Source organism: Ochotona curzoniae, unplaced genomic scaffold (genome assembly GCF_017591425.1).
Source record: "Ochotona curzoniae isolate NIBS_2020 unplaced genomic scaffold, NIBS_Ocur_1.0 scaffold_4937, whole genome shotgun sequence".
Classification (NCBI taxonomy): Eukaryota; Metazoa; Chordata; class Mammalia; order Lagomorpha; family Ochotonidae; genus Ochotona; species Ochotona curzoniae.
Window position 1 is genome coordinate 2,176,804 of NW_024467126.1, and position 27,067 is coordinate 2,203,870.

Here is a 27,067-nt window from a genome sequence, read left to right on the forward strand (position 1 = left end):
CGCCCCCCGACTGGCCGGGCCCAGGGCCGGCAGCCGCTCTTGACAGGGGGAGGGACTGGGGCCTCCAGCAGGCGGGCCGGGGGGCGGGCCGGGGCCGGGCTCAGACCTTGTAAGGAGTGGGCTGGGGCGGCTGCCAGCTCCCTGCTCCCACTCCCCCGGGGCCTGCTGGAGCAGGAAGCAGTGGGGTGGGGGTGTCGGGGTGGGGAGGGGGCAGGGGAGGAAAGGAGGCACAGCTAAGGGCCGCCCCAGGCCCCACAGGGCTGGGAGTCAGGGAGCAGGGAAACGCCTGCCTGCTGAGGCGGCCAGACCCAGGAAGCTTGGGCTCAGTCTGGGGCTGAGGGCTGCAGGTCTTACGGCTGAGGTCACTTCCAGGCCAGCAAGGGCGACAATGCAAGCTCCTGACACCCACGCTCGTGCCAGCCACATCACAGCCCGGTGCACATGTCTCCAAGCACCACGCAGGGCAGCTCTCAGAGTGTCATGCAGGGAACCCTGTGTGTCTGGATGACACTCATGTGCCTGAGACCTGCTTCCCCGGCGCACATGTTGTGACATGCTAAGCACCCAGGGATACATGCTCTGACATGCACAGGAGCATATGTTCTGACATGTTAGTTCTCTGTGGTACATGTGCTGACATGCTAAGCATACAGGGCCCACATCCTGACATGCTAAGCCCCAATGAAACCTTCTGCTTGGCTGGCTGCTGTGCTTGGCAGCAACAGGGCCCACGTGGGACCAGCCTGAGCCCATAGGCCTGGGCAATCCTAACCCCTCACATGTCCAGGGAGTGTTGTCCTCAACCCACTCTGCCCCCAAGCCTGTGGGCTCCAGCCCGGCCTGCGTGGGGGGAGATGGGCAGGGAGCCAGGGACTGCCCTTCCCTCACCCCTGCGCAGCCTGGGGCCCTGGGAACCTGGACTGCAGGGTAAGGCGGTCTGGGACAGGAAATGCCTCTTGGAGCTCCTGCTGCAGGAGGGCAGGCTGGGTGGGGGAGGGGCGAGTGGGGGCTGGGCCGCGCTGGGTGGGGAGCCATGTATGGGCATGGAGCACACAGTGACATACAGAGGTGTGTGACATGGGCAGCATGTGTGTGGGGCCCTTGCCTCCAGGGCCTGCTGCATGGGCTGTGGTCACGCTGCTCTTCCCACCCCTCTCAGAGGCACATGGAAGACCCGTCCAACACCCAGGCAGGCCTCTGGGGAACCAGCTGGCAAGCAAACTTGCCCACGCCCACAGCACTGGCCACTTCTGCATTGGTAGGAGAGGGGGTATGTGTTGCGAGGTTGGGGGGTTGTCCCTCTGGACATTGCCCTGGTCGGCTTCCCACTGGGTCACGGATCTGCTGTGTGACCTCAGGGAGATGACTGCCTTCTCTGGGCCACCGTTTTTTCTCATCTACAACACGAGAGTGAGATGTGCCAGGCTTTGAGCACGGCGGGCTACAGAACATTCGGCTTCCACAGCCAGCTCACAGTACCTGGGGGAGGGGAGTGGCCTCGCACGCCAGCCCGGCTCCCTGAGAACTGGGGAGTCGAGAACTCACACGGCACTTGCTCCAGCCCCAGAAGTTCCCTCTCCACTTTACAGGGCAGTTTGTCCTCCCACCGGCTCAGGCCCCGAGCCCTGGGGTCCCCCTCAGGCTTCTCTCCCACACCCCTTGTTCAACCTCTTGGCAAATCTGACCATTTCTTGCTGCCACCCCCAGCCCCTGCCACCTACCTCTCCCCTGCCTCCTCCATCTTGCCCGAGGGACCCCCTCCAACTTAAATCAGCTCCAGCCCCTCCTCTGCTCAGAGCGAGGGAGAAGCATCTGCCCCCAACCAGCCCGCCCTCCCCTCTCTTCCCCTTTGCCCGGGTGGACTCGCAACCCCAGGGCCTTGACCTAGCTGTCCCTCGGCCCCCTAGCCATCGTGCTCTCCCTGGAGAATCCCGCTGTTGTTCCTCACCTTCTCCGGCTCTGGCCAAGGTCCCGGAGTCCCAGGGTGACCTGGCCTCGGACCTGCGCTCCCCAGCATTGCTCACTGATTGCTTATGGCCTGAACTCCGTCACCCAAGCTTCCTCACAGAATTACATTCAGGGCTGGGTGACTGTTTCTGCTCAGCCTATCCTGGGCCTCCGCCCGGATTCTGATGGCATTCCTTCCAGCTGGGACAATCAAAAAACATCCCCAGGAACCAGCGGGGTAAGCTGCGGCCCACATCAGTATCCCATGGAAGCACTGGTGTGAGTTCCTGGCTACTCCACTTTCTATCCAGGTCCGCGCTAACATGCCTGGGAAAGCAAGAGAAATGGCCCAAGTGCTTGGGTCCCTACCACCCAAGTGGGAGACGGGAAGGAACTCCAGGCTTCTGGCACTGACCTGGCCATCACTGCCATTTGGAGAGTGAAGCCACATCACAGAATTTTTAAAAAGATTTATTTTTATTGGAGAGGCAGATCAGATTTACAGAAAGGAGAACAGAGAGAGAGCACTCGCAAGGTGAGGAGTAGCCAGTTGGACCACTGTGCCTGACCCATCATAAAATCTTTTAAAAGGGCCCATTGTAGTAGCCTAATGACCAAAGCCCTTGCTTTGCACATCCTGGAATCCTATATTGGCGTTAGTTTGTATCCTAGATGCTCCACTTCCCATCCAGCTCCCTGCTTGTGGCCTGGGAAAGCAGTCGAGGACGGCCCAGAGCCTTGGTACCCTGCACCCGTGTGGGAGACCAAGAAGAATCTCCTGGCTCCTCATGTCGGGTTGGCTCAGCTCTGGCGGTTGCAACCACTTGGGAAGTGAACCAGCAGATGGAAGATCTTCCTCTCTGTCTTTCCTTCTTTCTCTCTCTTTTTAAAAAAAAATTTATTTTGAATGGAAAGTCATACAGAGAGGAGGAAAGACAGAGAGAAAGATCTTCCGTTCGATGATTCACTCCCCAAGTGACCACATGGCCGGTGCTGTGCCGATCTGAAGCCAGGAACCGGGAACTTCTTCCAGGTCTCCCACGCGGGTGCAGGGTTCCAAAGCATTGAGCTGTCCTCGACTGCTTTCCCAGGCCACAATTAGGGAGCAGGATGGGAAGCAGGGCTGCTGGGATTAGAACTGGCGCCCATACAGGATCCTGGTGCGTGCAAGGTGAGGATTTTAGCCCTAGGCCACTGCACCGGGGCCAAAAATAAATAAATCTTTAAAAAAAAGGGGGGAGGGAAAGAAAATGTCCCCAGGTATTGTGAAATGACACGTTGCACAGAAGCAGCTGTGTCCCGGGTACCCAGGAGGTCAAGCTCCGCCCATTGACCCCTGTTGTATCCCAGGAGCCTGGGAAGTGGTTGAATAAATGATTGAATGAATGGGACTCAATGGATGAAGAACTGATGTAGCTGGGGGGGAAGGGGAGGAGGGTGGAGCTGGGGTTCTTCAAGTCTCATTTGCTGCTCTCACACACTCTGCCCACCTTCCCCTCCCATCCAGGAAGGGGCACCGCCTTGGAGCTGGGCACTCCCTGGCCTTCAGCGAACTTTTTTGCCAGTGGGGAAACAGAGGTACGGATTGCCAGGCAGGGCTGTGGACCAAGGCACTCTGATGCTCACCCGGCCTTTTAGGCTTGCCCTGCCTCATTGAGGATGACATCAGAATTAGTGAGGAAGACAGGCCAAGAAGGAGGCCCGGCTTGGAAAGCAGCACCTAGGTGTGGGCCCAGGAAGTGTTGGTGAATACAGAGGTCTTCATGGAGATTGCAGGGGGAGCTGCAGGAGAGACAAGCAGGGGTGCAGGAGACACCTGATGGATGGATGGATGATGGCACGCCAGGCAGCACGGGTGGAGGCACCCACAGCCGGGGACCGTCCGGAGGCTGTTGCAATCGTCTGGGAAAGGGAAAGGAGCTGGCTGGGAGCTGGGCAGCAGGGCGGGCCGGCTGGGGGAGGCAGCCTCTGGAGGCTCCTCAGGGGCGGTCCTGAGCCCGCTCCAAGGGTGTGGCTGGCCCAGGCATGATTCAGACCATGGCCAGCACTGGGGCAGCCAAGGGGAAGCAGCAGGCCCCGTCTGGCAAGTGGGTGGGTGGGTGGGTGGGTCAAGGTCAGGCCCCCAGCCTCCAGGCGGGTGAGGGGATTTGGGGGCCCACAGGCGCAGCAAGGCTATGGGGGAAGATGTGCAGGTTGGGTGTGCTGGCCAGCAGAGTCGGGAATTTTGGACCAGGGCCTTGGATGGGCAGAGTGGGGACCTGTGCTTCCAGCAAAGGTGGATGAACAGAGACAGACATGGACATGCCCCCTGGGTGCCCAGGTAGGGTTGAGATGGCACGGGGGAGACCATACGCCTGGCACTGGTGGGTCTGGGTCTTATTCTTCCGGTTCATCTGGTGGCGATCCCTGACTTCCTTTGATTCATGCGCGGCACAGAGCGTGTGTTTGCTCATTGGGCCCTGTGCCGTGGGACAGCAGGTTAAAGCCACCTGCAATGCAGGCATCCCACATAAGTACCCATTCGAGATCCAGCTGCTTTGCTTCCAAGCCAGCTCCTTGCCAGCGCCCCTAGGAAGCAGAAGATGGGCCACAGCTTGGGCCCCTGACACCCACGTGGGAGACTCCAGTGGAGTTCTTGGCTCCTGGCTCTGGTCCAGCCGCTGCTGTGGCAACTTTGGAGCTCTCTTCTCCGTTCCCCTTGTCGCTCTGTCACTTTGTCTTTTCAATAGATTTTTTTTTTAAGACTTGTTTTATTTTTATTGGAAAGGTGGGTATACAGAGAGGAGAGACAGAGAGGAAGATCTTTTGTCTGATGATTCACTCCCCAAGTGGCTGCAATGGCTGGAGCTGAGCCAATCCGAAGCCAGGCCTTGGGCCATCCTCCGCTGCTTTCCCAGGCCACAAGCAGGGAGTTGGATGTGAAGTGGGGGCCGCCGGGATCAGACCTGGTGCCCATATGGGATCCTGGCGCGTGCAAGGTGAGGACCTCAACCACTATGCCATCGTGCCGGGCCCTAGATCTCTTTTTAAAAAGGAAGAGAAGATGTTTCTTGATGATCTGAGAACGAAAGCAAGGATGTGTGGCTGGGAGGGACCAGGTACACCGGGGAGGCTGGCTGTGTGGATGGAGGAGCAGCCACAAGGGTGGGTGGCTGCGTGCAGGTGTGCCTGAGCAGCTGGGTGGGGAGACAACGGGAAGGCACGTGGCGGTGAGGAGCTGCTCGCAGCCTTCGTAGGACAGGGGTCCAAGCAGCTGGCAAGGCCCAAACTCATCCGCCTTCCCCGGCGCTCCTCCCCCTCCCGTTTTCAGGGTGGAACTGAGAAGGGCCAGGCAGCCTGGGTGGGGGGCACACAGCTCCTGTTCTCACCTGGTCGGGGTAGACGCTGATTCAGCTCCTCAAGGGAAGGCTCAGAGCCTGGGGCTCCCAGCCTGTGGGCCCTGGTGGGGAGAGCTGAGCTGGCTCTATAGGGTCCCCCCTCAAAAAAAAATACCAGGAGCTTCTCCCCCAGAAGGAGGCCTAGCCCGGAGCTCCTGGGCCAAGCAGGAGGCAGATGGTGCTGCTGGCTACAGTATACAGAGTGTGTGGGGGGGGTCCTGGGTGTGGGGATGGGCCAGCCAGGGTGGGGCGGAGGGGGGTCCAGTGTGATTGGGGGCGCCCCCTGGGCAGGCGTCCTGGGGAGCCTTGGCAGGCCACGAGCTGAGCCAGCACATAGCTTTGTGTACACATCACCTCCTTTAACCCCCTCCTTCGGCCCCCATCCCCCTACCTCCTTCCCTGTCTAAATGCTTCCCAAACCACCCCAGGCTGTCAGGAGGAGGGGCTGTCGGTGGGTGGGAGCTGGAGGGGTGGGGTGGGAGAGGTCCCGTCCAGGGCAGCGGGGAGGAGGGGAACCTCCCTCCCCCTCGCCTTCCGCCTCTGCGTGCGAAGGGGCTGATCTGGGCCTGTGGTGCTGGGGAGCTGGCACCAGAGATGGTTGCTAGGAAGGGGGGCCCTCGGCAGAGCAGAAAGACTAAGGTAGACAGAGCTTGTCCGGCAGGCCAGAGGTGTACATAGCCCGGTGACACATGCATGCTCCAGCAAGCCCGCACCTGCACCTGCAGCTGTGAGGGAGGCGCAGCTGGCTGTCCTAGGACTGCCCAACCTGGGTCCAGCTGGGCTCTGGTCCCTTCTGGCGGATGCCTGACCTGAACATCTGGCCACAGCTGCCCCCAAGAAAGGGACTCTGGGGGCTCGCATCTGAAGGATCTAGCAGGACTCGGGCCTCCCTGTTTCCCCCTTCCCGGCGACGCACGAAGAGTCCCTCTCCTTCCCCCCCAAGCCCAGGTGGCTGACCTAGCCGGGTTTGTAGAGCCCAGACTGGCTGGCCTCAGTGTCCCCAGGCCTGTGTCCGGGAAGCCCTCCACCCTGGCCCTGCTCTCCCAGGGCCCTTTCTCTTTTGCAGCCTGCCCCCACCAGCCCCCAGCTCTGGAACTTTCCAAGGCTCTCACTTTCCCTTCCTGTCCGACGCCCTCTTCCTCCTGCCCCCTCACTGTCCATCCGGGCAGCCTGGGTCTTGTTGTCTCACCCTCTGACCACAAAATTTCAGTGTCTTCCGCCCCCTTCCTCCCTGCTCACCTCCTGTGCTGGGGCTCTCCCTGCGCTGCCCTCCCACCTCCGCTCTTGCCTTCACAGAAGACGGGCCTCTGGGGCCCTGCCTTGTCCCCTCTGTCTCCAGGATGCCTGGTCACCATCCCTGGGTGGTCTGGACGCCCCTCCTCCCACCACTGTACCCTGAGCCAGGTCCGGGGGAACCCAAGCAGACATGATATTTATGTTAAGGACTTCAAAGTGTAGCTGAGGCCTCGACGCAGGGACGGGGTGGAGGGAGCAGTAGGTCAGGCCGTACCCCTCCGTGGCAAGGCTCTCCTCAGTGACCCAGCACTGCCCCGTGGGACATGGAGACCCAGGCAGACAGAACAGGCTATTTCGGTGCAGAGTTCCAAGAAAGGCGCTTCCGGTGCCCCAGCCTGTCCCCTGTCCCGGCAGCTGGGTCCGGGCGCTTGTGGCCCCACCTCCTCGGCGCGGCAGCCTGGCTGGGGGAGCCAGGGCTCCGGGGGTGGCAGGAGTGGAGGGGATCTCAGCGACAAGGCATCCCTGGCGCTGAGACAGCCGTGTGTGTGCGCTCACTCAGAGGCCTCGTCCGGGCAGGGCCCTGCGGGGCTGTAACCCTGTCGGCCCCGAGGCACACACAACCACCGCCAACCCAGCCAGCCCCGGGGCCATGCCAGTGCCTGCTCACGGGTCAGCATGCTCAGCGAGGGCCAGTCTGCCTCACGGCCCCAACCTTAGCGTAACCCTGGCTGCCTGAGCTGGGGGAGAGCTCAGGGTCAGGAGCCTGCAGGGTGGGGTGGGGCGGGCCGGAAGGGCCCCATTATCTCATTCTGTGTTCAGCTCCTGCGTAGCATGGTCTGGAGCCCCATCCAGGAGCTGCACCCGGCAGACGCACCCTCAGGCAGGGCCAGCCTCTTCAGCAAGCCCCACCCGTGCCGGGAGGCTTGCACGCTCTGGGCCAAAGCCCACCCTGGCTCCAGCGTCCCAGCCCCTGGGACACTGCCCCCTCCTTGCTCCTCCCCAGTCACACCGTGAATCACCCGGGCTGGAATTTGATGAGCTCAGGCTGCCCCGCCCAGGGCCGCTGCTGCTGCCTCCTGCCCAGCCAGGGGGGTCGCCTCAGCCTTGCACTGGGTTGGGGGAGTGGGGCGGTGGGTGAGGAGTGGGGCGGCAATGGGATAGCAGAGTTGCCCCAAAAGGGGCTGGAACTTGCATGGTATGTATGCATGTCTGTGTGCAGTGGATTGTGGGCACACTGCACCCTGTGTGAGCACGTGTGTGTGGGCACGCCTGCCCTCGCAGGACTAGCAGCAAGGGCAGGGACAGCGTGCGCTGTCTGAGGGTGACAAGGAGTCCTGGGTCCCTGGTCCTTGCATGTCCACCTCTGCCCTGTGGGTTTGACCTGGATGCATACTCTGGATCCTAGGAGGATGGCCATGGAGTTTCGTGGTGCCCCTGTGTCCACACTGTGTGGGGCACACGTGGCGTGGCTGTTGGGCTGTCCTGTGCTGCCCATGGCAGGAGGGGTGCAGCTGCTTGGGACTGGCCTGTGGTTCAGGGTGTGGTGGCATGTGCTGAACTCTGGGTGTGAACGCGGTCACAAGGCCATGGCAGGGTGGATGGGGTGGTGGCCTGAGGCCGAGAGCCCGATTCTACCTCACCCCTCCCAGGCTATCTCAGAGAGCCCAGCAAGTCTGGGGGTGCAGGAGGCCACCCCCTTTCCCCATTCCCAATCTGTTTGAAGATGGCCCCAGAACCCCGACTGAGTGCTCCCTCTTGGCCCCTGGCTGTGGGTCAGTCCAAGTCCACTGGGCTGTTTCCACGGACAAAGTGACCCAGTGTGCAGCCGGGACCGGGGTGCGCTCGCCCCCTGGTGGCAGCGACAGAGAACGCAGGTCCCTGTGTCCCCGGAAAGCTCCCTGGAAAGGCCCACGTGCATTTACCAAGTTCCCATTTCCGCTCAGGGCCAAGCAAGGTCCTGAGGTGCAGCCGGGAGCAAGACCCACTGAACTGTGGCGTGCTAGTGGGGGAGACAGATGTTGGCTCCAGCCCTGCCTTGCAGCAGCCGATGACGGAGGAGCTAATCACCCCTGGGAAGCCCAACTTCCTTTTCCTGGAATCACAGGGTGAGGCAGGATCCCAGAAGACCCAGCGATTCTCAGAGACTGCCCCGGTTACCCGGCAGGCAGGCAGAGCAGGTGGCAAGATCTGACCTTTGGGAGGTGGCTGGGGGTGCTTGGTGCTTGGTCAACAAGAGACACTGGTGTCTGGATGTGTTGTAGGACGTGGTGTCCCAGCAAAGCCCCCCTTTCCCTGGGCTTAGCGGGTGCCCTGCCCTGCCTGGGGGGCACGGAGCTTGGTCATGTTGACTTGGCCTGCACAGACCATCCTCCCAGGAGCCACTGTGGGGCGGCTGCAATTCCCAGGGTCAGCACAGGAAGGGAAGGGGGCAGGGCTTGCCAAGTCCTAGCAGGCCGGTTCCCGTGAGACCAACTGCACATCCGGGCCCCTGGGGTTTTCGCAGCACCCCTGCAGCTGTCCCAGGGCCTCCCCTCCTGGGATGGATCCCCAGCTGCACACTCCCCCGCCACCCCTCCCCAATTCCTGCCTCATTGCCTTTTACTTAGTCCTGGTTATCCGACTTTGGTTAAGTGACGGTATTTATTGGGTCCCAAGGCACTGGGGTGGGAGGTGGGGACACAAGAAAAAAGATGGAGACGGGTAGGGTGGGGCTTTATGCCAGTGAGAGACTTGTGGGAAATGGGGGCGCCCCTTGGGCTGTGTCTGCCATGCCTGACATACAGGCTGATCTCTCTGCGGCGTTCAGCAGCCCGGGCACAGCCTTTTCCCAGGTAGGGTACCCCCGAGGCTGGCCTTGCTCAGGACCTCTGACTCCGAGGGACCGTGGCACCCCGCACTTTTTCCCCAACACACACTGGTTTGTGGCTGGGGGAGTCCAGGGTGCAGGACTGCGGGGATCACCCTCTTGGTGGCTGGGCTGTGCGCCCTCTGGTGGCTGCTGCTGAGCACTTTTCTTTGCTCAGATTGGCACCTGCTCCGCTAGGTGGCTTGGGTTGGAGACGAGGGAACCCACTCTTCCTGTATGGCTCCTCCAGGAGGCTGTGGGACCCGGGAGGACTTCCAATCCTGGGGAAAGACTGGAATCGGGTGTTTTCTCCTCTGGGAACTGGTCTCAGGGAGTAGCCCTTCAGGGCCTGGGTGACACAAGGCACGGCTCGATGCAGACTCCTGGCAGGACAGCAGGTGGGGGCTGCTGGCACCCCACCTCCCTCCTGCCCATCCCTTCCCCCCAGTCTTAGCTCTGCTGGATGGCAGAGCCTCCTGGCAGGACAGCAGCTGTGTCCCACTTCAGAGACAAGGACCCTGGGCTGGAGTGTGTGTGCCGGGGGGGGGGGGGGGGACCCAGCCAGGCTGGTCTCAGGATTCCCGTCCTGCTGACCACTCCCCCTTGCACACTGGCCAGTGCCCTATGGTGAGAGAACATGGGGTGAGAAGACTGGGGGACCCAGGCTCCTTCGCTTTGCCCAGTTCCTCACATGTGGCCGCCCCAGCTTCCCAGCAGGTGGACTCACGGATGAGCTGGGTACTGCAGACATGGGGGACAGCTGGGACGACGGTGGCCAAGAATGTGGGGCTGACGGCTCCGGAAGGCCTTCCCAGAAGGCTCAGAGTCCCTGCTCCACATGATCCTCTGACCACTACCAGCTACTCCCTGGCTTCCAGCTACTCCTCACCTTCCAGCTACTCCCTGGCTTCCAGCTACTCCTCACCTTCCAGCTACTCCTCACCTTCCAGCTACTCTCTGGCTTCCAGCTACTCTCTGGCTTCCAGCTACTCTTCATTTTCCAGCAACTCCCCATGTTCCAGTTGTTCCTCACCTTCCAGCTACTCTCCCAGTTTCCAGCTACTCCCTGGCTTCCAGCTACTCCTCACTTTCCAGGTACTCTCCCAGCTTCCAGTTACTCCCCATCTTTCAGTTACTCCTGACTTTCCGGGTACTCTCCCAGCTTCCAGCTACTCCCCATGTTCCAGTTATTCCCCACCTTCCAGTTATTCCTTACCTTCCAGCTACTCCTCTTCCAGCTACTCCTCACCTTCCAGCAACTCCCCATGTTCCAGCTACTTCCTGGCTTCCAGCTGCTACCCACCTTCTAGTTACTCCTCATTTTCCAGGTACTCTCCCAGCTCCCAGCTACTCCTCACCTTCCAGTCACTCCTCACCTTCCAGCTACTCTTCAGCTACCTGGCTCTCCACTTCCCCTGACTCCCCTGGCTGCCTGGGGCCTCCCCCTGCCTGGCCCTCAGCCTGGTGGGCAGTGATCCCAGCCTCTCTGGATCTGGCTTTGTCCTTGTCTCCACTCCCCGTGTCCCTTCTCCCTTCCTCCTCGCTCCCTGCTCCAGGCTGCCCAGTGCCCGGTTCCTGAGCCTCTGGCCACTCTGCACGGCGGTAGACAAGGTAGCCAGTGGGGGGCAGCCCATGGGCCAGGGCTCCAGCAGGCAGGCGGTGGTAGCCCTGTTCCTTGTATAGGAAGAGGCCGAAGGAGTCGGGCTGGGCCACTCGGAATTTGGTGGCACAGAGCTGGCTCAGGGTGGCGATCGAGGCCTCTGGGGGCACAGCCAGTGTCTTGGACGTGCACCCGGTGCTGGGGTCCTGATAGGCAACGCGGAGAAGGTGCTGCAAGGAGAGGCCAGAATAGCGGCTAAGCCCTGCCTACCCGGTCTGCAGCTCCAAGTCACAGAGGCCATCAGAGTGGGCCACACTGGCACGGGGGCAGAGGGAGTGTGGTCGTTCCATGGGAGGACCAACTGAGAAAAGTTGTGGGTACCCCAGTGCGTAGGGCCTAAGGAGATAAAGTAACTGGTCCAAGCTCCCACAGTGACCGATCCTGGCCTTGTCAGCAAGACTGGGGGTGTGTGGGAGGGCTACGTCCCAGAGCAGGGGTGGGCAAGGAGACCAGGGTGGGTAGGGGAGGGCCGAAGCCTACCACCTTGCCCCTCTCCTGGCTGTGTCCAGCCTTGGTCAGCTGGTCTGCAGGGTGGGACCAATCAGGCAGCAGTGGCCGTTACCTGGAGGCTGTGGGTGGCCGGCAGGCGGCGCTGCTCCCAGAGCTGGAGGGCATGCTGCAGCTCCTGCGAGGGGCTCCGGGGGAGGGCACGGGTCTGGCCCAGGCTGCCGAGCAGGGCCAGACTGGCTGAGAGGCTGGTCAGGTAGTAGCCACCTGGGACGCAGGAGGGGACGCTGCAGCAGCTCTGATAGAGAGCCCTGCCCAGCTGGCAGGTGTGTGTGTGCCCTGTGTGTGCCCTGTGTGTGTGCCCGTGTGTGTGTGAACTGTGTGTGTGTGTGCCCTGTGTGTGTGCCCATGTGTGTGTGTGTGTTGTGTTACTCACCCTCTCCTGTGAGCAGGGCCGGCTCCAGCAGCTCTGACATGTACTCGGCCTCCAGCAGCAGCTCTGGAAGGTCGCACTGGGCCAGGACAAGGCTCAGCAGTGGAAGGAACTCGGCAGCACCTGCACCTTCCCCTGTGGGGAGAGGGAGATGTGGCCTCAGGACAGCGACCCCTCCTCTGCCTGCAAGGGGTTTGCTGCGCCCACCCCCTCTCTGGGACTCAGTTTTCCTCATCTGCAAAATGTGTTGATGGATTGTTCCATAGTTGCTGCGTCTTTCTGGGATTCCAGGGGACCTCTGACCCACACAGGCAGGAAAGGGGGAAGCAGGGGAGGGGTAAGGAGGTAAGAAGGGGCCTACCCGCCTGGGCCCTCAGGGCAGTGTAGAGCAGCTTGCAGGCCTGCAGGAGCCGCTGCACCTGGGCACTGGGCGAGTATGTACGGAGCAGCTGCAGCAGCTTCAGGCGCACCTGCTCCGTCTCTCCGGGGGAAGGCAGGCTCAGGCGGGTCCCAAAGGCCGCAGGACCTTGAGCGCGGGCCACGCACAGGCCCTCAGCCAGGCGGTCCAGGGAGCCATCAGCGGAGAACCGGCGACGAAGCCGCGTGGCCAGGAGGGGCCGCAGGGGCTTGAGCACTGAGCGGTGCAGTGACTTCTCCAGGACCTGCTCTGCAGAGGGAGGTGGCAGGCAGGGGTGAGGGGAGTGGGGGAGAGGCGGGGCAAAGGGCAGGGTTAGGGAGGCACCGAACGAACCACCCAGCACCCCCTCCCCCAGGCCGGGGGTCTCACCCAACCTCTCCGGGGATAGCAGCTTCTCTGGGCCCAGCTCTGCACTCAGCATGGCTCTGGCCCGGCTCAGCGCCTGGCGGATGCCCTGCAGCTCCCGGGGCTCGGACCCGGCGCGCACCTGCGTCAGGAGGTCCTGCACCAGCTGGCCCACAGCTGTGTGCCTGTCCCGCGTGAGCGCCGCGGCCGCCCGGCCCACCTGCCGCTCGGGCGCCAGCGGAGAGCAGAAGGCGGCACTCATTGACCGCAGTAGAGGCTGCCGTCGGCGGCCCAGGCGGGGCGAGCTTGCAGGGCTGCCCCCGGGCTCGGGCGCCCCTTCCTCCTCAGAGCTGCTGGGAGAGCCGCAGTCCAGTTCCTGGAGGGCGGGCAGTGGGGGCAGACCGGGGCCAGCGCCTCCGGGCACGCGGTACCCGGTGGAGCTCTCCCTCCGCAGCAGCTGGCGGGAAGGGGGCAGCCTTTCAGCCGCCGTTGCTGCAGGTGGCAACGCGGGCGGAGGCGGAGGTGGCACAGTCGGCGGAGACAGCGGGCTGGAGGTCTCGGTGGACACGCGCACTTTGAAGCTCCTCTTGAATTTTTCCCGCTTGGTGGGGCCCAGGTCTCCCGGGAAGAGGGGGTTGAAGAAGCAGAGGGCGGCCCCAGTGCCCTGGTCCAGTTCTTGTGGGGAGCGGGCCTTTAGCCGCGGCAGCCTCGGGCCATCCGGCAGGCCCTGCTGGGCCTTGACATTGAGGGAGGAGCTCCAGAACTCTAAGGTTGAGAGAGAGGGAGGGAGGGAGTGAGGAAAATATGTCCACGTGCCCGTCTAGGCAGGTGGCCGGGATGGAGGCGGGCCCTTACCAATGCCCAGATGGGAAATGGCTTCCAGCTCCTTGTGGGTGGCTGCCTGCTGGATGGCTCTGGGCAGCTGCAGCGGGAGGAGGAGGATGTCCCTGGAGCCAGAAGGGGCACAGAAAGTTAGGGGCGGGGAAGCCAGGCTGCCTCCGCTCCCATCCAGGGACCCCAGGTGGGCACTGCCAGGCGGCATGCTTGACTCACTGGGTTTGGCAGTAGAAACAGATGAGTTGGACAAGATCAGGGAATACCAGCTCGGAGCCTTCCAGGGAGACGCCTGGGGGAGCTGGGAAGTGAGCTGGACCTCAGGGGATGCCCCCCTCCCTACCAGCTCCCAGCCTCCCCCTGCAGCTCCTCTCACCGCCTGGGTGCTCCTGGATGTAGTGGCTGGAGACGAAGGAGGGGCCGCTGGCCTCTGGCAGCCGCACGCACAGAGCCTGGCACTGCCGGGTGTTGGATTTCCGCACCAGGAACACCTGCGCGGGGACGGAGCCGGGAAGTTCAGTCCAGTCCTTCTCCTTGTCCTCAACCAGCAGGTCAGTCCCAGGGAGGACCAAGGAAGGACTCACCCCTGGTGGCTCGGTCCTCAGTATGTGCAGGGCGGCCGCGGCATTGGCCCGCAACTGCAGCCACACAGCTCGGGTGAGCAGCAGGCGTTCCCGAAGGCTCACGGTGCGTCCTGGCCGCTGGGGCCCCCCTGGCCGGCCTCCGCCGGGGTTGGGCACATCATACAGCGGGTCCTGGGCTGGCCTGTGTATATATGGGGGTGAGCACCCAGTCTTGAGTTGGGAACAGGTTGTGGTGGTCAAGAATGGTGACCTGGCCAGCTTTCTCCCCCCACCTCCTCCGTCCCTCCCGCCCCAACCTGGCCACCCTTCAGCTTCACCAACTTTTCTTTGGGCAAGTGTCCAGAAGGGCCACCGCTGGACAGGCTGAACAGGCCAGGTGCTGCCAAGGGGGCTGCCCTGGGCTTCCCAGGTGCCTCCATGGCAGGGAGCTTCCGTGCTCCTCCTGGTTCCTCCCTGGACTAAGGAAGAGAATTCAGCCCCCAGGCACAGGCGCACTCCCAGCGGTGAGTAACACTTCCTGAGGGCGGTTCGCCCCGTCACACCCCACCAGTTAACTCTTATGTGTCCACTCTGCTGACCAGGGGCCCCGGCTTTCTATCTGTTCTGGCGTCAGTCCAAGGGGCAGGGATCCCCTCCATGCTAGTGACACCCCGGGGCCCCAGCAGTGGGGCGCCTCCTTCCCTTCTTCCTCCTGCTGCTTTGCTGGGTCTCCTGCCCACAAGTGGGCAGGAAGGGGTTAAGTGGGGCCCAGCTCGGTCCCCACAAAGCCTCGCCACTGGGACACCCTCAGTTGGTGGTCAGTTGCTCAGCAGTCTGCTTGCTGAGGGTCAGCATCCCCTACAGGTCACAGATGACTCACTTCAGAGCCCAACCTGGGCTTGGGGAATTTCAGGTTGCCATAGAGAAAAGATGCCATGTCTCCATGGCAACCAACCCCTTTGCTTAACTGGGGTTCTGGGGGTGGTTCTGACACTCAGCTAAGTGGCGGGTGAGGGGGAAGGGGGAATGTGGCTTGGAGGTCCTTAGCACATGGTGCTGCTGCCGGCTGCCTCCCACGTACAGACCTGCCAGCCTGCCTTGCCCATCTGCCAAACAACCAGACAGGTTCAGACAACCCAGAGGCCAGTCCCCTGTGCAGGCCACACCCAGTGCTCTATGTGCCTGCCTGTGCCATGTGCTGCCTGTACCCTACATCAGGGCACCCCTGCTCCTCCCGGGCAGTGAGGAAGGGCAAACCTCACCATCCTCTGCAAGAGGGTCTGCCTGGCTTGGGTGCCGCCCACGGAGGCGAAATCCCTTGTGAGACCAATCAGACACACACAGATCACACCAGAGCCCCAGGGAAGGTTTTTATTTCCAGTCCTGGCGAGTAGGCCCTGAGAAACTGCGGAGCGTGGCATTGCACCTCCAGCTCTAGCCTGGTGCATAAGCCTCACACCCTCCCTAAAACAACAAAAACTCATTCTGGCTCTCCCTGCAGGGGCATCCTGCGGCTGGAAGGCCAAGGGCCAGGATCAGCAGGAAGATCACGTTGCTTTGGCTTAGGTCAAGGTCCCTCTTGGTGGGGACGGGGCACTGAGGAGCAGCTCCAGGGGAGGAGCTGGCCAGGGATGGAGGCGATGGTCTTGGCTGGCCCAGGTCAGCTTGGGGGCCTGAGGAGGGCAGAAGAGGGAGGCGGACAGGTGCCAGCTGGGGCTGCAGGGGAGGAGCCAGCAGGAGCAGCAGCAGCAACGATGCCACAGCCAACCAGCTGGGCCCACTCCGGGGCTCGGGGCTCATCTGTCTGCCTTGTCTGCTGCAGCAAGAGAATGCACGGCCTGGGTTCCATACGGCCACCTGCTGCTCCAGGCATCCCCTGGACCGGGGTGACAGGGTCAGGGTCCTGGGGATGATCAGCTGGTGAGAGACAGTCGCCACCGCTCCTGTAGCACCCCACCCTGCAACAAGCACATCAAAGCTTCCGGCTCCCTGAGCCCCCCTTGAGCCCCTCCTGGACCCAGACAAGGCTGCAGGTCCTGACACTGCTGCTACCTCTCCCTGCGCCCCCCTTTCCCAGAGCCTGGGCTGGCGGTGAGGGGAGAAGCAGGTAGACTCTATTCGCGGTCCTTACCATCTGCTTTCCTCTTCTGAGGGGACACGGCTGCCCGCGCCTGGGTTAGGGAACAACAGCCCTGAGGGAGTGCCCCTCACGGGAGGGGGACAGTACGAGACACCCCTCCCCACGCCCCGGCCGAGGATGTGAGCAGGGCCCACCTTCTGGATGGCCGTCCAGTCCTCCAGGATGTCCACCTCCTGCAGCATGTACACAATGTAAGGGCCTGTGGCGCGGGTCAAGGAAGCAGGAAGCCAGCCAGGTACACGGACGGGACCCGAGGGCACAGTGGCACCGCACACCCAGCGCTGGGCAGAGGGGGCCACGTGGGCAAGTGGGTGCGTGCCTGGATGACTTTCTCCCTTCTTGGGGTCTCCTGGTTTCCCAGGGTGCAGAGGGGAGCTGGGGCGAAGGCCGCCACTGTCTCCCTCCCCCTCCCCAAGTCAGCAGGCCGAGCCCTAGGGACCCGGCCTCTCCAAGGGACCCGGCCTCTCCAAGGGACCCCGCCTCTCCAAGGGACCCCGCCTCTCCAAGGGACCCCGCCTCTCCAAGGGACCCTGCCTCTCCAAGGGACCCCTCACTGGGCTCACGCATGGGGTGCTTCCCACTGGAGATCCCCTCATAACCTTACCCACCCCAGCGTTGCCCCTCAGGTCGCTGCCTTCTGGAACCCTCTGCCACCACAAAAGAAACAGCTCACCCTCGAGCTGGGCATACCAGGAAGGACAAGGTGGAGGCAGTCAGTGCCCTCAGGGAAGGTGGCACCCCAGGTGGGCCACAGCATGCTGGGGGGTGATGTGTGAGATGGCATCTGGTGGTCCCGAGAGGAGGGGACCATAAGCAAAGCCCAGGGCCACTTGCAGATAATGCTGCCCTCAAAGTCAGGGCTGCCTCAAGGGCTAAGCCTCAGTCCAGACAGGAGCTGAGCGGGCAAGGCCCACGCGGCCTGGACCGGCTCTGCACGGTCAGGGCACCACGGGCCATGGCTATGTCTGGTCTGATGTAGACTTGTAGTTCTTGCCTACATCTTCTCCCCCTTCCCATCCCCACCCTGGGGCATTGGGCAGACCCCGACATCTGTCCCCACCCCAGTGAAGCCCCTCAGTGGAGGATACCGGAAACCAGAGGTGCCTTCTTCCTCTTGCTGGGGGGCAGCGAGTCCCAGGTTTTGGTGCCGCCTCTGGCGTTGAGTTTGTCATCCCACCACTCTGTACCACAGACCCAAGTCAGGCCCAGGGACATCCTCGCCACAGGCTACTCCTGCCACGCAGACCCCCTTGGCTCTGGCCAGGAGGACGTCCCCCACCTCCCAGGACCCACAGAGGGGACAGACCCACGCATGCACTGTGAGGGTCCTGAATGCGCCCTGGGTAAGACAGGCCAGGGGAGGCCGTCCTGGTATTCCCCTTGGGTGTACATGTTCCCAGCAGAACGGCAATGACTGTTCCCGGCCCCTAGGACCTCCGCATGCCCACGTGACAGGGGCTATTATATGCGATAGGCCCATCATGTGGACACCTTGTCCCTGGACTGGCAGGGGGACCACTGCTCTGTGAGCCCCTGTGGAGTGTCAGGCTTTGGGTGGCCCGGGTGGCGGTGCCCTCACCAGAGCTGAGGTCCAGGCTCCGGCGGTCCTCCTCCAGCCTCTGGATCCGCTCCTGCAGCTCGCCCCGCAGTGAGTCGTAGAGCAGCAGCTTCTCGCTCTGTGTGGGAGTCAGAGGGCAGCAGAGTGGCTGAACCAGGCAGGGCATGGCTGGTGGCAGGGCAGGCAGCTGGGCAGGCTGGCCAGGGCGGGGCAGGGCAGCCAGGGAGGATGGGCATGGCAGGGCAGACAGCTGGGCGGGGCAGGGCAGGGTGGGCTGGGCCCTTCAGGCCTCCCCCAGGCTGCAGCTCACCTCCAGGTGCTGCTTGGCGCCCTGTAGCTCACACTCATACTTATTCCTGATCACGTCCAGACAGAAGCCCTTGTAGATGCCTGTGAGAGGGAAGGAGCAGGAAGGGGCCCCAGCTGCCCCGGAAGCTGCACAGGGAACAGGGCAGGGGACGGCAGGGCAGGGGACGGCCACACACCTGCCACCTGAATGCGGACCTTGAGGCTCCGCTGCAGCCCCCCGAGAGGCTCCATGTACTCGGGGGCCCTCTCGGCCCCCACTTCCTCCAACCGCAGCCGCAGCTGACTCAGCCGCTCCCTGAACAACCTGGGGGTGGGGGGCAGAGGCAGCTGGGCACTCCTTGTCCATCGGCTGCACCAGGCTGCCCTGCCGGCGCTCCCCTCCCCCTGCCACTCACTTCTCCTTCAGCTCCGAGAACTGCTTCTCCAGGTCCAGCATCTCATTCACGCACTCGCTGCGCCGCCGCTCGTAGTCCTCGTCGTCCATCTCTGGGACGAGAGGCCGGTCAGGGCTGGCTCTGGACAGCTGGCGGCCAGCTGCGCACAGGCCCGCGAGGGGCACGCCTCACCTGAGCTCTCCTCCTCCGACTCGGTCTGGCTGCCACTCCGCTCCTCCTCACTCTCGTCCTCCTCGCCGTTCAGCTCGGCCGCCGAGTCGCCCTCTGCTTCCATCTCTTCTGCGTCCTTGCTTGTCGGCTGGATGGGCATCTGGGGCCTGTGGGTGGGGAGACGGGAGGGTCGCGCCAAACCTGACCCCCGAGGCAAGCAGCGGACAGAGTACAGAGGCAGTGGGGCCTAGGGACCGTGTGCAGCCACACCTTGCGTGGCACGGAGCTGTGGGGGACGCTCGTACCCGGCAGTGTGGGAATGCTGGCCACAGCCAGGACCCACACTGGAGAAAGATCCAAGGGTGGAGTCCCCAGTCCCTGGGGGACCACAGAACTGGGTCCAGCTCCTCCCTGACTCCCTCAAGCCCTCCCTTTGCCGGTGCGTTTCCCACCTGCCCACAATGTCCTCATGTCTCATGTCTCGTGCTTCTTCTGGGGCCACTAAGTCCCCGCCGCCGGCCTCTCATCTTCACTTCCTCCCTCCTGGCAGGGGTAACAGTTTGAACGTGTCCCCATGTTCCTGTGAGTAACTCCGGTGAGAGGTGGCACCTCTGGGAGCCGATTCTACTATGGGCTGGTGCACTGGCACGCTCTCTCCTGCCCTTCTGCCATCTGCGATGATGCAGCCAAAATGTGACCCCTCGGCCTCACACTTTCTCCTCCGCAGAAGTCTAGGAAGTGAACTTTCTGTCCTATGGCGATTGCCAGGCTCCGGCACTGCCCTGCTCTGCTTTGGTTGTCTTGTGTTAGATCCGTTTCCCCCAGGCTGGTCCACGCTGGCTGTCCTCACCATTGGAAACTTTCTTCTTCTTTTTTATTATATTTATGTATTTATTTTTTGAATTTCCAAGGCAGTGAGGTTCAAACATCTCTCATCTTCTAGGTTTGCTCCCTGGATGCCTGCTCCACCTGGGGCTGCTCAGGCAAAGCTGAGAGATGGCCCCTCAATCCAGGTGTCCTGTGTGGGCAGCAAGGACCCCACCACTGCCCAGCACTTGCTGCCCCCTCCCGGCCACTCCAAGGTGGGATCCAGGAGTTCTAAACAACATCTTGCCTTCTCCCATCTGCTTCCCGCTAAGGTCGGGTGATTCTCCACTTCCTAACGCTGCCGCCCATTCCTTCTGCTCCACTCAGACACCAGACACGGGCTAGGTACCACCAGACAGCACAGGGGGTAGGTGCCAGTCCTAGCTCTGACCCCTCAAGGGGCGGCTCACAGGTTCCTGGGAGAGAGGAGCTGATGGACAGGGAACATTCCAGGTGAAGACAAGAGAAGGGGAAGCTGCCCCACCCCCGCCCGAGAGATGTGGGCTGCATCAGCCAAGTTTGGTGGGCCAAGGGAGAGCAGGCTGCGACCAGCACTCATGGTCACCAAAGGGGCAGGCGAGGAGACTTCCCAGCAAGAAGCAAAAGAACCCACAGCTGGGAGAAGTGAGATGCAGGAGGAAGCGGCAGCCACAGCGGCTGGTGTCACTCCTCCGAGGGGGATCTAGCTGCCCCATGCCCATAGACGGGGCGCATGGAGAGCCCAGCAGCTCCCGTGCCTGCATTGTCCTCTGCTCTCTGCTGTTAACAATGCCGCAGGCCGCGCGGGTTTCACAGAGCACAGGTTTGTTTTGGCTCATGGTTCTGGCCCAAGGTCAAGGGGCCACATCGGGAGGTGGTAGAGTCCTGAATCAGGGCCAGTATCCCTGATGGTGATGGAAGACACGGAGGGTCCACCTCTAAGCCCCAGGGTTGGAGAGGACAGAGGGCACTCGAGCCTTGGCCAAGTCCCACGTTCTCGGGGACTGTTTCCCTACCTGGGCCCTGTGCACCTGATACAGCACTGGCACCTAGGTGTGGGAAACAAAACAAAACAAAAAACCCCTTCGTTCTTGCTCGGGGTGTCGCTGAGTACCCGCAAGGTATCTCTGCAGACTTGGCCGTCCCCACAGCAGAGCCCTCCCCGCTGAGGGTCCTCGTCCTGTCCACCCCGGGGTTAAGTCTCCGCTTCCGCCCCCGAGGAGGAAGAGGTTGTGCCGGCTCCCGCCCACGGCCCCGAGCCGCCAACACCAGGCGCCGGGCGTGGCGATACGCACCACGGGCAGCGGGGCCGAGGCTACGGGGGCTGGACAGCCGCCTCGGCCGGGCTCCGGGAAGCTCTGCGCCGCACGCAGTCCCGCTCCTGCGGGAGTTGGGATGCAGTGCCCGGGGTGCTTCCGCGTGCGTCATCAGGAGGCGCCCATTAGGCATGCTGGGATACCGCGGGCCGGTCTCCATAGCAACCGGCGGACCTTCCTGCTCGCAGGCCTCCAGCCTGATGCAGCCCACACTGGGTTTTTCTTTGTGGTCTCCCGGCTGGGCAGCGGGCACCCTCGGCCTTCCCGTGCCCAGTTCTGGCATGCCAGCGGGAGGACCCAGCCCTGCCCCCCACTCCCCAGCGCAGGAGAGCGACGGAGCCAGCTGCGGGTGTGTGAACACTCATTTATTTACACATTGTCACCAGAAGGCCAGTCCCGAGGCAGATGGCGGACCCCCAGCCCTTGGGCCCTCGCAGAAGCTCCAGTTTAGGTTTCTGTTGAGAACCCGCCTTTTTTTGTTGTTTTTCAAAAAAAGTCCCATTTCCTCTGCTCTGCCCGATTCACACCGCCAGCTGTGCTATTGCCTGCCCACCTGAGCTTTTAACAATAATAATAATAATACTGTGATAACAGGAATAAAACTTCACATTGGTACGCAGCGGACAGGGTGTTCACACGCAGCCCTCTCCCGAGGCCCCCGCGGCAGGTCCGTGAGGTAGGTTCTCACCTCCCCCTTGTGTCGGACAAGGGGGCTGGGGGGCTGGAGAGGCCAGGCGGTCAGCTCCAGGCCACGCAGCTAGTTAGTGGTGAAGCCAGGACGGGGTCCCAGCACCCAGCAAGTCCAGTGTCACGACGTCCCAGCCGTGCCCAGCGTCCAGGGGAGCTCCCCCCACACTGGGGCCAGACCCACTCAACCCCAGGGCTGGGGCTCAGCAGCGGCGCGGGGACGTGGGGTACTTGGCCTTCAACTCCTGCTTGAACTGGCGGTAGAGGATCTTGTTGTGCTGGTTCTCGGCCTCCTTCTGCGGGTGGAACTTGAGGGCCTCCTTGAAGCCCTTGTGGACCAGAAAGCCTTCATTCAGCACCTCGAAGTCAAACCCGGCTACGTGCAGCTCACAGGCCTGGGGACGAGAGACGGGCAGCCACGTTGGAGGGTGTGCCCTGGGGCAGAGAGAGGAGCCCCTGACAGCTGCCCTGCACCCTCCACGAATCCCCTCCTCCTCTGCCCATCCTGCCCTCCCTTGACCGTCTGCTACTTAATCACCTCCTCTCCTCCCGTCCCTGCCCATGCCTCCCCGCCGGGCACCTGGCTGATTCGGTTGAAGCCGTACTGTCGAAAGCGTTCGTCGAAGGTGGGCACCTTGCCTCCAGCCACGTAGAACGGTTCCCAGGGGTCCTGCCAGGGTACCACGTAGGCAGGCCTCAGCAGGCTCTCTTCTGGCAAGTTGACCCAGCGGGAGTAGTTGGTGGGTGCTTGGCAGGGGGTGCACAGCCCGTAATAGAAGGGCCGCACCTCGCCCACCTGGTACAGTTGCAACAGCTCTGTCTTGCTCATGGGCATGCGGCGGGCCCGACGGATCTCGAAGGCGGGCACCACCAGGGCCGTACCCCCCCACTGGTTGCTCTGGTCCAGCATTTCCCTCAGGCCTCGCCACAGCCCCTCGCTGGGTACCATGTCCACATCAATTACCAGGGCGTAATTGGCCCCCTCACGGGCCAGATTCCTCAGGAGGTTATTGGGGTAGGAGACGTTGGTCCCCAGGGCATAGTTCGTGCCAGGCTGCGCCACCCTGGCCAGCTTGTCAAAGACCTCCTGGCAGGTACGCAGCAGAGCAAACTCCCCGGGCTCCCGAGGGTCAGGCACGGAGGCCTCATAACGCGAGGGACAGACGAGATGCATGGCCACCCGCGCCCGCATGTCTGGGCAGTGGCTGCTGAGCGCGTAGGCCAGCACCGTGGCCAGCTGAGCCTCCTCCTTGGTGGCTGCGAACACCGACACGGACAGCGGGCCTTCCCAGCGTTCCAGAAGGCCCGACAGGTGCAGCAGGTTGTCGACGCTGGCGTGCGTAGCCAGGATCACGTCGTTGGGGTCCATGGTGGTCTTCAGCAGGCCCCTGTAGACGCGGTAATCGCCGCTGACATCTAGGACGCCCCCGGAGGCCAGCGCGGTGCGCAGCTGCGCCTTGACCTGGTCCACGGACCGCGGGGAGGGCGGGAAGAACTCAAAGTACTGCTCTTGCTCCTCCTGCCCGTGCAACCCGGACAGCAGCGACAGGTACAGCAGCTGCAGCATGGCCACCAGCATGAGAGCGGCCAGCAGCAGCTGGTAAAAGGCGCACCGGATGGCGTAGGACATCTGCATGGCTCTCGGGGGGCTCGGCGCCGCGCGGCACAGGACCACCGGGCCGCAGCTTCTGCTGCCAGGCGGCCGCAAGCCCGGATTTACCGCAGCCTCCCGAGCGCAGCCGACGCGAGCCGAGGCGAGCCGACCCCGCGCGCCGTCCCGCCCACCGCCGGCGCGGGGAGGAGGAGGAAGAGGAGGCGGAGCTGCCGCCGCTGCAGCCGCCGCGCGCTTTGCAAAAGCCCGACCCGGCCGCCTCGGCTGGGCGGCTGCCCGGGACGCCCCCGACTTCCCGCCGGCGGTCGGTGCGCGACCCCCTGGACCACGCGCCACGTGAAATGGCAGCGCGCTCGTCCCGACTCAGGGAGGCAGAGAGATCATGGCAAGGACGGCTGCAACGCGGGGAAGGATGGACGCAGGTGCCCGGCGGAGGCGAGCCGAAGGGAGATTAACAATAACAAAAAAAAGAATAAAACAAAACAGTTCTCTTTTGTCCATGTGTTTCCCACTCTCGTGGTCGGTGGGGAGTGGGGGATGTGGTCAGACCCTCGGGGTGCGGAGCAGATGGAAGATAAGAGGTTGCAGGAAGAGGTGCTGCACACGGGACGAGGTGGCCGAGTGGTTAAGGCGATGGACTGCTAATCCATTGTGCTTTGCACGCGTGGGTTCGAATCCCATCCTCGTCGGCCCTGTTTTGTAGGGGCGAAGTGTCTTAATTTTCCAAATCCTGCTAATCGGGAGCAGCGAGTGTGCGTGGATTTGGATCCAAGTCGGGGGCTTTGTCCTCCCATCTGTCCACCCTGCAGGCACTGAACCTTGTTGGCGGGGTGGGGGAGGGAGGAGGTGGGTTGTGGGTTCCCCTCTTCCAAGTGCAAAATAGAGGGGCCAGCCTGACACCTGTGGCAACTATTGAGGACCCCAGGAGAGGCGTGGCCCCTGTAAAGCAGTGGAACCGGTTGGTGGAGAGTTGGGTAATGGTGTTTGATCCTTTTAATTATTACCAAATCCAACCTACTGATCTGCACCCCCTACACCTGCTTGCTGGGGAACCCCAATACCCACACTGCACACGCACATCCTGCAGCCAGCAGCCCCGGGCGTTGCCTCATCAGCCACCCACACAGAGAGGGATGTAGGAATGCCAGAATTCCCGTGGCGTCTGTACACATGCCCATGTGATACTGTGGTGCCAGAAGTGTGTCTCGGGGGGCAGGGTTTAGGGGCTTCTTGGGACGTCCGTGACCCGTGTTGAGGTGCCTGGTTCGGGTCGCGTCTCCTCTGCTTTTTATTCTGGCCAGTGTTTATCTCACTTCCGCCTCCCCAGCTCTCTACCTGTGTATTTTGTAATGAATGGACTGTGTGTGTGTCAACCACAAGGATTTGTCTGCATGCTAGAGTCCACTCGAACAAATTTACCATTTGAGGGGAGGAGGTATGGGAACCCTGAATTAGGGCTGGCGGCTAGGGGTGGCACCCTGCCATGGGCAGTTGGCACCTGAACCGGGGGCAGTGTGGTCTGCTTCTCCCTCCAGAGGCCACACCATCTCTGGATGGGGTCCGGACTGGACTCGGGGACACTCAGCTGGTGTCCGAGGTGTGTGGGAGAGGAGAAATCCCCATAGATACTTGTGACCGGAGATCACAGATCCGTGGACCGCGTTCCCCACCCCCACCAACCCACATGAACACGAGAGAAACTGGTTTATTTTTTCCCTCCTGGAGAAGGAAGCTTGCTTTACTTGAAGTGTACTGATTGAAATGTTAGTTTTATCAACAAATCTGTCCACAGTAACATTCAGGCTGGTGTCAGATATTGCTGCCATGACCCAATTAAACTGATGCACACACTGTCAGGAGCCTCTGCTGCTTTGTGTGTTTAAGATAATTTATTTATTCGAAAGAGTTACACAGAGAGAGAGGTCTTGCTGGTTCATTCCTTAGCAGTTGTAGGATGAGGATTTAGCCACTAGGCTAATGTGCAGGGCCCAAAATAAATAAACTTTTAAGAAAACAAAAATAGGGCCTGTCATGGTAGCCTAGTGGCTAAAGTCCTCGCATTGAATGAGCCAGGATCTCATATGGGTGCCAGCCAGTTTGTGTCCCAGCAGCTCAGCCTCCCTTCCAGCTCCCTGCTTGTGGCCTGGGAAAGCAGTCGAGGACGGCCCAAAGCCTTGGGACCCTGCACCTGTGTGGGAGACCCAGAAGAGGCTCCTGGCTTCGGATCAGCTCAATTCCAACCGTTGCAGTCACTCAGGGAGTGAATCATTAGGAGGAAGATCTTCCTCTATGTGTATCTGATTTCCCAATTAAAAAAAAATAAATTGGGGGCCCGGCGCGGTGGCGCAATTGGTTAAAGGTCCTCGCCTTGCACGCCCGGGATCCCATATGGGCGCCGGTTCTAATCCCGGCAGCCCCGCTTCCCTTCCAGCTCCCTGCCTGTGGCCTGGGAAAGCAGTCGAGGACAGCCCAAAGCTTTGGGAACCTGCACCCGCGTGGGAGACCCGGAAGAGGCTCCTGGCTTCGGATCGGCATAGTATCGGCCCGTTGCGCTCACTTGGGGAGTGAATCATCGGACGGAAGATCTTCCTCTCTGTCTCTCCTCTCTGTATATCTGCCTTTCCAATGAAAAAATAATAAAAATAAATCTTTAAAAATAAATAAATAAATAAATTGCTAAACTTTTTATAAATAGTAATAAAAGAAAAATAATAAGAAGTAAAGATGGTGGGGTTGCTGTGGTGGCTCCATAGGCTAATCCTCTGACTGCTAGTACCAGCATCCTATATGGGCACTGGTTCTAATCCCGGCAGCTCCACTTCCATCCAGCTCTCTGCTTGCGGCCTGGGAAAGTAGTAGAAAATGTTCCAAAAACATCAAACAAACAAAAAAAGATAAGAACAACAACCAAAAAAAAAAAAAAAAAAAAGAAAGAAAGAAAGAAAAGAAAGCGACCCAAAGCCTTGGGATCCTGCATCTGCATGGGAGACCCAGAAGAAGCTCCAGGCTCCTGGCTTCGGATCAGCTTAGCTCTGGCCATTGTGGCCGCTTGGTGAATGAACTAGTGGATAGGAGATCTTTCTCTGTCTCTTCTCTCTCTCTCTTTTTTTAAATTTATTTTTTATTTTTTTCCTTCTCTCTTTAAATCTGCCTCTCCACTTAAGAAAAAATGACAAAAATAGTGGTCAGGCGGTGTAGAACAAGCATCCTATATGAGCGTTGGGCGGAGTCCTGGCTGCTCCACTTCCCATCCAGCTTCCTGCTATTGGCCTGGGAAAGCAGAGAGAAGATGGTCCAAGTTCTTGGGCCCATGCGTCCACGTGGGATGCCAGCAAGAGGCTCCAGGCTCCTAGTCAGCCTTTTTTGAGAATGTGTGTGTGTTTCAATTTTTGATTTGGGTCTGTTTTTGTTTTGCTTCAATACCTCTGCCACTTAGGAATGTTAACAGTTATTACACTGCATGTTGCTAAGAGGATTTTGTGTAGGATCAAGTTATTTTTATAGGAGTTAATGTGATGTTATAAATGGAAATCTTTCCTTATACTGTGACATGATGATGTCTGTACAAATCGGTGTCTTTCTAGAACCCGTGCTGTGTGAGGCATTCCTCCTCAGGCTGTTGCACTTACGCACCATTCAGGTCTGTTAAAGTAGACGTGGGTTCGTGACTGCCAAGTTTTGCTCAGTGCAGTAGTTTTCATCGCTAGCAGTGGGACTTGCTAATGGAGTCCTCTAGTCATTTCAGTGTTGTTTTTCCCACCATACATCTGTGTATTTTCTCTTTAGGTGACTGAGGGTGTGCGAAAGGTGAGTGCACAGTGACTCAGTTTTATGAACTGCTGTACCCTGTTCATGCATATTGCTCAGTGGCTCCAGTGTATCTTACCTGTACTGACCAAACCTAAATAAAGATTTTTATTGTAAATCCTTTTTTTATATAAAAAAAAGC

The 27,067-nt window shown here is 61.1% G+C and overlaps 3 protein-coding genes and 1 non-coding gene across 5 annotated transcripts; 1 reads left to right on the forward strand and 3 right to left on the reverse strand.

The window, feature by feature from the left end:
* Positions 1-9,190: 9,190 nt before the first annotated feature.
* Positions 9,191-15,042, reverse strand: RIN1 (Ras and Rab interactor 1). Its single transcript, XM_040970800.1, has 10 exons — positions 14,999-15,042; positions 14,127-14,307; positions 13,919-14,033; positions 13,762-13,843; positions 13,564-13,655; positions 12,733-13,473; positions 12,307-12,612; positions 11,949-12,080; positions 11,628-11,779; positions 9,191-11,235 (listed from the first exon to the last, which is right to left on the reverse strand). The coding sequence occupies exons 1-10, from the start codon at positions 15,040-15,042 to the stop codon at positions 10,789-10,791; spliced, it is 2,292 nt and encodes a 763-aa protein (XP_040826734.1). The 3' UTR covers positions 9,191-10,788.
* A 420-nt stretch (positions 15,043-15,462) lies between these two features.
* BRMS1 (BRMS1 transcriptional repressor and anoikis regulator) lies at positions 15,463-20,904 on the reverse strand. 2 transcript variants are annotated; one of them, XM_040971002.1, is made up of 10 exons: positions 20,799-20,904; positions 18,679-18,824; positions 18,508-18,598; positions 18,289-18,416; positions 18,114-18,193; positions 17,825-17,921; positions 17,334-17,426; positions 16,380-16,444; positions 16,237-16,276; positions 15,463-16,008 (listed from the first exon to the last, which is right to left on the reverse strand). In XM_040971002.1, exons 2-10 carry the CDS (start codon positions 18,815-18,817, stop codon positions 16,001-16,003), a joined length of 741 nt encoding a protein of 246 aa, XP_040826936.1. In that variant the 5' UTR covers positions 18,818-18,824; positions 20,799-20,904; the 3' UTR covers positions 15,463-16,000. The 2 variants fall into 2 exon arrangements, with proteins under 2 accessions (XP_040826936.1, XP_040826935.1); XM_040971001.1 differs by lacking the exon at positions 20,799-20,904 and adding an exon at positions 19,110-19,311.
* A 315-nt stretch (positions 20,905-21,219) lies between these two features.
* On the reverse strand, positions 21,220-23,286 carry B4GAT1 (beta-1,4-glucuronyltransferase 1). The gene is made up of 2 exons (XM_040970838.1): positions 22,087-23,286; positions 21,220-21,901 (listed from the first exon to the last, which is right to left on the reverse strand). Exons 1-2 carry the CDS (start codon positions 23,140-23,142, stop codon positions 21,710-21,712), a joined length of 1,248 nt encoding a protein of 415 aa, XP_040826772.1. The 5' UTR covers positions 23,143-23,286; the 3' UTR covers positions 21,220-21,709.
* Positions 23,287-23,725: 439 nt separating this feature from the next.
* Positions 23,726-23,807, forward strand: TRNAS-GCU. The gene has a single exon. It is a non-coding gene; the product is annotated as a tRNA-Ser (tRNA).
* The last annotated feature ends 3,260 nt before the right edge of the window (positions 23,808-27,067 follow it).

Excerpts from the sequence above, each read along its gene's own strand:
- RIN1 (XM_040970800.1), bottom strand. The coding sequence starts at position 15,042 with ATGGCATCTTTTCTCTATGGCAACCTGAAATTCCCCAAGCCCAG. Across the intron at positions 14,308-14,998 it reads CTGAAATTCCCCAAGCCCAG|GCCAGCCCAGGACCCGCTGT; the intron begins GTTGGGCTCTGA and ends ATATATACACAG. Across the intron at positions 11,780-11,948 it reads GGCCCTGCTCACAGGAGAGG|GTGGCTACTACCTGACCAGC; the intron begins GTGAGTAACACA and ends CCTGCGTCCCAG.
- BRMS1 (XM_040971001.1), bottom strand. The coding sequence starts at position 19,135 with ATGAGACATGAGGACATTGTGGGCAG. Across the intron at positions 17,922-18,113 it reads GCGCCAAGCAGCACCTGGAG|AGCGAGAAGCTGCTGCTCTA; the intron begins GTGAGCTGCAGC and ends ACTCCCACACAG. Across the intron at positions 16,445-17,333 it reads GAAGGCACCTCTGGTTTCCG|GCCCTTACATTGTGTACATG; the intron begins GTATCCTCCACT and ends CCCGCGCCACAG.
- B4GAT1 (XM_040970838.1), bottom strand. The coding sequence starts at position 23,142 with ATGCAGATGTCCTACGCCATCCGGTGCGCCTTTTACCAGCTGCTGCTG. Across the intron at positions 21,902-22,086 it reads GCTTCAACCGAATCAGCCAG|GCCTGTGAGCTGCACGTAGC; the intron begins GTGCCCGGCGGG and ends TCTCGTCCCCAG.